Below are 10,837 nucleotides of genomic sequence, written 5' to 3'. Positions count from 1 at the left end.
AAACCTCCTCATCCTTCACTGAAAAACAACAACAAACCTCCTCATCCTTCACTAAAAAACAACAACAAACCTCCTCATCCTTCACTAAAAAACAACAAACCTCCTCATCCTTCACTGAAAAACAACAACAAACCTCCTCATCCTTCACTAAAAAACAACAACAAACCTCCTCATCCTTCACTAAAAAACAACAACAAACCTGCTCATCCTTCACTAAAAACTACAAACCTCCTCATCCTTCACTAAAAAACAACAACAAACCTCCTCATCCTTCACTAAAAAACAACAACAAACCTCCTCATCCTTCACTAAAAACTACAAACCTCCTCATCCTTCACAAAACAACAACAAACCTGCTCATCCTTCACTAAAAACAACAACAAACCTCCTCATCCTTCACTAAACAACAACAAACCTCCTCATCCTTCACTAAACAACAACAAACCTCCTCATCCTTCACTAAACAACAACAAACCTCCTCATCCTTCACAAAAAACTACAAACCTCCTCATCCTTCACAAAACAACAACAAACCTGCTCATCCTTCACTAAAAACTACAAACCTCCTCATCCTTCACTAAAAACTACAAACCTCCTCATCCTTCACTAAAAACTACAAACCTCCTCATCCTTCACAAAACAACAACAAACCTGCTCATCCTTCACAAAACAACAACAAACCTGCTCATCCTTCACAAAACAACAACAAACCTCCTCATCCTTCACAAAACAACAACAAACCTCCTCATCCTTCACTAAAAACTACAAACCTCCTCATCCTTCACTAAAAACTACAAACCTCCTCATCCTTCACAAAACAACAACAAACCTCCTCATCCTTCACAAAACAACTACAAACTAGGGCTGAACGATATGGACAAAATTTCATATCTCGATATTTATGCCAGATATCTCGATATCGATACGATACGATATGACTTCGGTTCGGTGAAAACCAAGCATTTTTCAGAAAAATAAAAACATCAGAAATCAAAACAGTGCAGTTTTATTGATTAGAACTCACTGCCAGTCATCAACATTAACATAAAGTCACTCAATAATAAATAATAATCAAAATATTTTACTGTAGCTCCGCTTTAACGATAAATAACCAATGCAGTTAGAGTTGGAGTTCAGTACATGGTATTGATTGGACGCTGCAGCTGAACGGACTGTCACAACATCACTGCAGTTTCATGTCGAAGTGAAGACAGATTACAGATTAAACTCATGTTTCATTCCCAGGTTTCATATTTGATTTATTTTCTGTTTCAACAATTAAATATCTAAAAATGTTAACTTTCAATCTGATCAACAAAAGAACCAGAAACAACTTTCTTAATTTATTACTGCGCATGTGCAATCCCCCCATTTGTCCAATCCTTGTTTTTCAGTATCCTCCAACGAATAGGAAATAGAGAAAAGAGTTTTCCACTCGCTGTTTTAATTCCCAATTTCGATTTTCAAACACATCAATGAATTTTTTATTATCAAAACAAAAGATGGGGAACGGATTATTTTGGTTTATTACTCTATTTTTATTTTGTAATTTAAAAAAAAAAAAAACGGATGGCTGCGAAATACACGTCGCAATTTTCACCAAGCACGACTTGCACAACACCTCGCTCTGGTCGACATCATCCTTTTTAAATCCAAAATACCTCCAAATAATGGAGGATGATTTATGTTTTGGCACAAAATTAGATTCTGCACCGCCACCGGCAGCATTATCCTCCGCACTCATGTCTCCTTTCTTCCGTTTGGATTTCTCCGCTCTTCTCCGCTCTCCTGTGTGTGGCTGTGTGCGCCTCACGTCTCCCTCCCTCCCGCCCACCCTGCTATGTTTGTCATTGGTTGGCTTCAGCTGTCGATCAACAGCAAGCATGAAATAAGCTTTGTGGTTGGCTGGCCGTAGTGGTGCGTTCAAGGGCAATCTTAAAAGTAGTGTTTATGGAAATATATCGTTTATATCGTTGCTTTTCCGTTATTAATGTCTTGAATGTTCATATCTCGATATAGATACGATAATGGTATATCGTTCAGCCCTACTACAAACCTCCTCATCCTTCACTAAAAACTACAAACCTCCTCATCCTTCACTAAAAACTACAAACCTCCTCATCCTTCACAAAACAACAACAAACCTCCTCATCCTTCACTAAAAACTACAAACCTCCTCATCCTTCACAAAACAACAACAAACCTGCTCATCCTTCACAAAAAACTACAAACCTCCTCATCCTTCACAAAACAACAACAAACCTCCTCATCCTTCACAAAACAACAACAAACCTGCTCATCCTTCACTAAACAACAACAAACCTGCTCATCCTTCACAAAACAACAACAAACCTCCTCATCCTTCACAAAAAACTACAACAAACCTCCTCATCCTTCACAAAAAACTACAAACCTCCTCATCCTTCACAAAAAACTAGGCCTGTGTTAAAAAGAAAATAAAATCGATTTTCCGTTTCTAAATTGATTCTCGTATTAATTCCTAAAAATCGATTGGTATGTGTCACGAACCGGGCTGCACGGCCATGACAAAGAGGGAGACGCAACACAAGGAAAGTCAATTAAACATGGTTTTTATTAAATAATACCAAATAATAAAGCTAAAAGAAGAACCTTAATTAAGTATGGCGTGTGTAGTCAGTAGATCAGTGGTGTAAGTGAGTGCATGCGGGAAACAATGTGGGTGTAAGGTGTAAAACTAAAGCAAAACCAAACCACAAACAAAATGCTGCTTCAGGGATGAGAGAGAGGGGAGAAGTGAGCAGCCAGAGCTTTTTAAAGGCTCATTGAGCACAGGTGCTGCCACTTCTCTGATGACCCTCAGCTCCTCCCACCTGCAAGGGGGAAGACCAGCCACAAGGCAGGAAGGTAAAGAGGGTCGTCACATATGTCTAAAGGCCCTGACACACCAAGCCGACTGTCGGCCGTCGTTGAGCGTCGGTGCGTCTGTCAGGCTAGTTTCCCTGGTGTGTCCCGCACGTCGCCACAGGTCGCCGCCCGTCAAGCTTTTCAGCCGATTCGACATGTCGAATCGGCGTCGGCCGCTCTGTGATTGGCTGTTCCCAGAATTTCCCAGAATGCTTTTCGTCGTCATTTGCGGACTGAATTAAAAAAAAAACATGGTGGACATTTCTTATGAATAAAATCAATATTTTAAGTTAGTTTCTGCATAAAAATGCGTTTTGATTACATTTGTAGCGAGAAATAAATATTTTACTTTCATAATATTCCCTCAGTGAATGTATATAATCACTCGCTTGTCTTTTTCAAACCGTGCCAGAATAAAGGCTGATTTATGGTTCTGCGTTACACCAACGCAGAGCCTACGGCGTAGGTTACGCGGCGACGCGCGCCGTACGCCGTACCCTACGGCGTAGGCTCTGCGTTGATTTAACGCGGAACCATAAATCAGCTCCGGAGCCGGCAGGCAGAAAATCCCGAAATTTTCGGAGCAAATTTCTTAACAGGCGTAGCTACAACTGTTAGATTTCATCTATTAAACCAACATTTATCTTCCTAAATGATTTATTTCAGCCAGCCATCTATTTTAATTCTCCACAGAGCTGCAGGTGTGCCGTCTGTTTTGTATTTCACTTGTGTTTTCTCAATAAAGCTTTGAAAAAAAAAAGCGCTGTCCCCCTCCTTGAGCCCCTGAATACAGACTACCGCTGCCTGCTGGTCTGGAGGGGAATTACCTCTCACACATGCGCAGAACGTACGTGCTAGTTCGCCGTCGGGTGTCGTATCTGCGGTGTGTCTAGTGAGCCCGACAGAGCCGACACTGCAGTCGGCAGAGAGCGGGGGAAGTCGGGTTGGTGTGTCAGCACCTTAAAGATCGATTTTTTTTCTTTTCATCATTACAACTTTTGATATTTTTTTGTTTATGCCCAAAAAAAGGAATGTTTTGTTGGACACCAGAATAACTGGTGCCATGTTTTTGCCTTTAAATATGTTTAAAGGTATGAAAACATTAAAGTTGAATGTCGCCACGGTAACACGGCCGACAGAGTGAGCAGGGAGCAGAGGGATTAACAAGATGCTCACCAGAGCTCACGGGACATAGAAGATTCAGGATTGGGATGAAGTAGGGCTGGGCGATATATCGAGATTTTAATATATATCGATATATTTTCAAACACGATATGGTACGAGACAATATCGTTTATATCGATTTCAAAAAAAAATAATTTTTTTTTTTTTTTTTTTTACATTTTTTTTTAATGATTTTGATATAGCTCATTTTGTGACAAATTGACTTGAATGTTTTATTTGAGATTTGCACAAATGTTTTGTTATTTGCACAACTGTCAACCTCAGTGGAAAAGTCTGCCTGTTACTGTCTACATTGTATTAATTACAGTGTATTTTAATTTAATTGTTATGCAGGAAAGGGATATTTGTTTTATTTTATTCAAGAAGCATTTTTATTCTATATATGCAGGCAGTTTATTTTTATTTCATTTGTTTTATACATTTTGATATTGTGCAGACCTCTGTTAATAAAGGAACCTGTGTGACATTTGGCCCGAGGCTTTGTATTAAAACTGACTGTTTTTTTAAGGGTTTGATCAGAAAAAAATGAAGCTAACAGAGATGCTAACAGAGATGCTATGCTATAATGCTTTGGGGGAAACCCCAATTAAGGCACAGAAAAAATATCGAGATATATATCGAGTATCGCCATTTAGCTAGAAAATATCGAGATATGACTTTTGGTCCATATCGCCCAGCCCTAGGATGAAGGTTAAATTCTTCACAAATCCTGGATGTGAAATACTGGATTAGAGGTCTAGATCAGGATATGCAACCTGCGGCTGCAGAGCCGCGAGCAGATCTTCATCCTCATCACTCCCTTTGGCCTTGAAAAAAATTCTGAACATGAATAAATGTTATTTTTCTGATTTCATTTTTATTCATATCATTAGTTTATTTTGTTGGGCAGTTATCTTGGAGTTTGAGTTGATGCCATCTAATTTTTTTTTTAAATATTTTGCTGTTTGCTCATCCTGGTTCCCGCCCATCAAACAAACAGCAGGGAGCCATCGCGGTGGCAGGTCACCTGACCTCACGGGAGGGGGGGGGGGGGGCAGGAAATGTTGCTTCTTTCTCTTTTTTCTGTTTCAGTTTTAATCCTCTGAAACATTTTTTGTAAAACATTTTGTTAAAAAGTAGAAACAAATAAAGTGAATGAATGTGACCTGAACGACCTCTGAGCTCCTGGTCAGAGAAGTGCGGCCCTAAACCCCCCAGACCCTAACCCTGCAGCAGCAGGACGGCTGTGAGTGGCCCTGACCACCCCAGACCTTCCTAACTCCCCCAGACCTGACCCCCTAACCCTAAACCTGGAGCTTTTTCAAAAATGTTTGACCTTTTTTTTTTCTTTTTTTCCTTCTTTTTACCTTTTTCTTATTTTCCTTTTTTCTTCTTTTTTTCCTGTTTTTTTCTTCCTTTCTCCTTTCCTTTTTAATCTCGACATTTCGACTTTTCTCTCAAAATTTTGACTCTTTTCTCGACATTTCGACTTTTTTCTCGACATTTCGACTTTTTTCTTGAGATTTCGAGTTTTTTCTCGAGATTGTACTTCAACATTAATCTCAACATTTCGACTTTTTTCTCGACATTTCGACTTTTTCACGAAATTTAAACTTTTTTCTCAACATTTCGACTTTCTCAACAATTTGACTTTTTTTCAACAATTCGACTTTTTTCTCGACATTTCGACTTTTTTCTTGAGATTTCGACTTTTTTCTCGAGATTGTACTTCAACATTAATCTCGACATAACTAATATAGAAACATGCAGCATGTGTTTCTTTATTCTAAGGCTGATACAAGACTTTTCATTTTTTGCAGCTCCAGACATATTTGTTTTCTAAACCCCCCAGACCCCCCAGACCTGACCCCCATAACCCTAAACCCCCCCTGACCCCCCAGACCTGACCCCCCAGACCTGACCCCCCCTGACCCCCCTAACCCTGACCCTGCAGCAGCAGGACGGCTGTGAGTGGCCCTAAAGCCTGAATTCTGGTTCTGCATTAAACCTACTCCGTAGGGTACGCGGCTACGCTAGGCTCTCCGTAGCTACACCGTAGCCTGCTAGCACCTCCCAAAAATGTAACTACGACCCAACACAGACCGAGAGGCTGTGATTGGTTCTCTTGGTGGCAACGCATTTCCGGGCCTGGTTCGTGAAGCACTCGTGAACTTTCAGCCTCTTTTCTCCGTGTGTGGGATTTTTTTTTTTTTTTTTTGTTTGCACAATAGTTGTCCTCATCTCTTTGATTCACTGTGACCGGAAAAAGCCGAAAGCTAAACAAAGTATCACCTAGTGTTCTGGGGGGTTTAGCACCGCAGAGAAATGGAGTGACGGAGAAGTCTGAAGGTTCACAAAGTTCACACGGCAACGGCGCAGGCTCTGTGTTGGTTTAACGCAGAACCTTAGGCCCCGTTTACACGGAGCCAAAAAGGTGGTGTTTTCATGCCACGAAAACGGAGCTCAAAGTCACCAAAAAAGATCATTTCTGAAAACTCCGGCCAAAGTGGAGATTTTTCAAACCTCCGTCTTCACGTTTGCTTGTAAACGGAGAGAAACGGACATTTATTCTTCAGAACGTCACATTATGAGACAGAAACGTCACCAGCATCATGAGTGACACCTGTGGTTACAATTAGTTTGTAACCGTCAATATTTTCTTGTATTTTACCTGTTTTATATTCTAACGTCACACTTAAAAGTAACTCCACTTCTCTGTCACTCCAAACCAAAGACTCTCGTTCATCTTGGAAGTAAAGCCTGATTTATGGTCCCGCGTTAAATCGACGCAGAGCTACGGCGTAGGGTACGCGGCGATGCGCCGTACGGTGTGCGTTGCCGCGTAGCCTACGCCGTAGCTCTGCGTTGGTGTAACGCGGAACCATAAATCAGCCTTAACTGGAAGTTACACGTGTCATTTGTTGTTTTTTCCAGGATTCTGATTGGCTGGCATGACGTTAACAGCGTATTTATGCGGATTCGTGTAAACGAAGAGATTTTGAAAACGATCTCGTGTAAACGATGGAATTTTTCAAAACGTAGAGGGGGAAATATCCGTTTTTGTAAATACCCGGCTATGTGTAAACGGGGCGTTAATTCAGGCTTAACCCCCCCAGACCATCCTAACCCTGACCCCCCTAGTCGTAACCAGAGGTGTCAAGTAACAAAGTACAAATACTTTGTTACCTTACTTAAGTAGAAATTTTGGTTATCTATAATTCACTGGAGTAATTATTTATCAGACGACTTTTTACTTTTACTCCTTACATTTTCACACAATTATCTGTACTTTTTACTCCTTACATTTTAAAAACAGCATTGTTACTCTATTTCATTTGGGCCTTTAATAAAAACTATCCAGTTAAATTGCTCCATCCGGATAGAGTGAATTTGGTTGTGGTTGTTTCAGATGTTCTTGTCCAGTTTTGTTCTTACATCCGTTCCCTCAGATTCCTGCAACTAAACTTGGATGTACATTCCAATAAAGGTTAGGATAAATGATAACATGAACATGAAGTTTGACTTTTTGCACCATTACAATACTTATAGGCAACTAGTCATCATATCTCCTGCTCTCTGAAACACATGTTAATGCTCAATAGTACACATATATGCTTCTTTAATATATTTATATTAACACATGTTAATGCTCAATAGTACACATATATGCTTCTTTAATATATTTATATTAACACATGTTAATGCTCAATAGTACACATATATGCTTCTTTAATATATTTATATTAACACATGTTAATGCTCAATAGTACACATATATGCTTCTTTAATATATTTACATTATACTAAGATGCATTCATTTTCAATGGCTTTTTTCCCCCTTACATTACTTTTACTTTTACACTTTAAGTAGTTTTGAAACCAGTACTTTTATACTTTTACTTGAGTAAAAAACTTGAGTTGATACTTCAACTTCTACAGGAGTATTTTTAAACTCTAGTATCTATACTTCTACCTGAGTAATGAATGTGAATACTTTGGACTCCTGTTAGACTGTTTACATCCACTGTCGACACTTTATATTTTATTTATACCACTACAGTCACTCTATTGTAAAAAAAAATGTTTTGACATTCTTATATTTATATATTTTTTGTAAATAACGAGACATGTCCCATCTATCTGTATATTTTATTTCTTATTCTATCTGATATTTTCAACGTCTTGCTGCTCAGTTGTCTTGCAATTGCCTCTCTGGGATAAATAAAGTTTTGTGAATCTGAATCTGAAGATGACACAAATATTTTATGCTCAGGGGGAGATTTGCAGCAACTATAATTGATGGTCAAAAGTGAATTGCTAAAACTAAAGTGTTGGTTTGATGAAAACAAATTATCATTAAACCTGAATAAAACTAAGTTCATGATATTTGGAAATCATCAAATTAAGCAAAAGGTATGTCTGGAAATTGAAAATGTGGAAATTGAAAGAGCTTATGAAATTAAGTTTCTTGGTGTTTTAATTGATCATAAACTCTGCAGGAAGCCTCATGTAAAATATTAGTGCTCTAAATTATCCAGAAGTATTGGAATACTGGGCAAAGCTAAACATGTTTTAGATCAGAAATCACTTCAAATATTGTACTATGCACTTATTGATCCATATCTGTCCTATTCTGTTGAAGTATGGGGCAATACATATAAAAGCACTTTACAAAAGATTTGCACTTTACAAAAAAGAGTCATAAGGATTGTTCATCATGCTGGGTACCTTGCTCATACAAATCCTTTGTTTTTAAAATCGGGTATTTTAAAATTCTGGGACTTAGTTAAAATTAAAACGGGTCAGATTATGTTTAAAGTCTGGAATAAATTGTTACCAAACAACATCCAAATGATGTTCGTGGTTAGAGAGGGAACATACAATTTAAGAGGGAATCGTAATTTTAAACAGCTTACCATCCATTCAACTCTAAAAGTATGTGCATATCTGTTTGTGGTGTAAAATTGTGGAACAAACTTGATGAGGACATGAAAATGTGCATTAACTCAAAACAATTTCAAAATAAGTATAAACAGACACTCTTGGCCAGCTACAAATAACTGGACAGCTAATTATATTTTATTTTTTTAGACAGGATTTTATTTAATTATCATGTTTATAATGTGGGTTTTATTTATATTCATTCATATTAAAGTTAAATGTTCTATTTTTTTAGATTGCATTGATTCATAGATTATGAATTGTAGTGTATGTATGTGCATATGCATGTATGTATGTATATATATATATATATATATATATATATATATATATATATATATATATATATATATATATATGTATATATATATGTATATATATATATATATATATATGTATGTATGTGTTTATGTTTATGTAATTGTATTTTATATATAATTGTATTGTATGCTGTGTGGCGATGTAAGGGGGGGCTGAACTTGATAAGCTTCGCTTCCTTCAGCTCTTTCTCAAACTTGCACTGCATCGTAATGTGCTCTTTTTTATATTATATGTACCTGCATGTTTGAGACAAATAAAAATCAAATCAAATCAAAATCTGAATTAATCTGTAACCCTAACCCCCCAGACCTGACCCCCCCAACCTCCCTAACCCTAACCCTGCTAGGACTGCTCAGCTGAGCCTTGAACAAACATTGGAAGTGAATCATTACATCCTGTTTCTGTGAGAATCCTTCCTTAAAAACCTCTGCAGAGAACCAGATTACAGCAAATCCATCCCACAATATTCCCTCTAAAAGCTGACGGTTATTATAAACTTGAGCAACAAAGGAGGTTAAAGAAATATCCTCCTAGTGTGACAATCATTCCTGGTTAGTTGCAGTTTAACTTCCTGTAACTGAACTCTCAGCCGGAGTCGCCCTCTTCTCCAGCGGAGCCCGCTGATTGGCCCGGCGACCCGTCAATCACAGCGCTCCGGCCAATGGCGTCCCGCCGCGGAGCGCTAAGTCCCGCCCCCCACATCCGCCCAAAACTTTACAGGCAGATTTACGTGTTTAACCGCAGCGGAACGCGACTTACGTTGAACGGGTTGTGGGCCGAAGGCTCCGCGAAGGGGTTGCTCTCGAAATCAGACATTCTGGAGGCTTCCAGGGGGTTAAAGTGAAGGTTAAAGAGCCGCTCCGGTCCGCAATCAACAAACTTCTGGCTGCTGCTGCCACTTCCTGGGTGATGCTGAGGGCGCATGCGCGCTGGGAGCCGCGGCGCTGACGGGCGCGTCACGCCTCGACGTAGCAGATGACGTCACGTGACGGCGGCTGTGGGAACGAGAACCTTAAACGACCCTAAAACAAAGCAAAAGAAGTCCCCTTCACTTTCACTCCACTTTTTTAGACTTTTATACTTTGAATAACACTTTCAAAATTAATTGGCTTAAACAATTCTTAAAAAAAACACTTTCAATTTGGAACTTTATACAAAATCTTATTTTTTCTAGATTGGGGGGCCTAAATTTCCTTTTATTTTGTAACTATAACATCGAAAAACTCCCTACAAAATTATCCAACTTTCATAAACAGATGCTTTTCTCATGGTCATTCATTTATAAACATCATTTTTCTCCACATAGATACTACTTATGGAACAATAAAGACATTATATACAGAAACAAATCCATTTTTTACCCTCATTGGTTTTCTAATAACATTCTTTTGGTTGGTCAACTGTTTAATTCAAATGTCTTACTCTTGACATATCAAGAATTTTTTTTGAAATTCAACATTATTGTCCCCGTTATGGAATTTAATGTCATTATAAACGCAATCCCTACTGGAGTTGTTATGTTATT

The 10,837-nt window shown here is 38.5% G+C and overlaps 1 protein-coding gene across 3 annotated transcripts in view; it reads right to left on the bottom strand.

Annotated features, from left to right (window-relative positions):
• The window catches only part of scamp2 (secretory carrier membrane protein 2), a 36,591-nt gene extending 26,373 nt beyond the window's left edge, over nucleotides 1-10,218 (bottom strand). For all 3 annotated transcript variants that reach the window (XR_009782677.1, XM_061720799.1, XM_061720800.1), the window contains exon 1: nucleotides 10,072-10,218. Coding sequence is in view for 2 of the 3 variants with exons in the window: in XM_061720799.1 (XP_061576783.1) it covers nucleotides 10,072-10,128 (57 nt within the window). In the remaining variant the exon portion in view is untranslated. The remainder of the gene's footprint in view (nucleotides 1-10,071) is intronic.
• Between the last annotated feature and the right edge of the window lie 619 nt (nucleotides 10,219-10,837).

Source organism: Cololabis saira, chromosome 5 (genome assembly GCF_033807715.1).
Source record: "Cololabis saira isolate AMF1-May2022 chromosome 5, fColSai1.1, whole genome shotgun sequence".
In the NCBI taxonomy this organism is placed as follows: Eukaryota; Metazoa; Chordata; class Actinopteri; order Beloniformes; family Belonidae; genus Cololabis; species Cololabis saira.
This window is presented reverse-complemented; position numbering and strand designations above follow the sequence as displayed.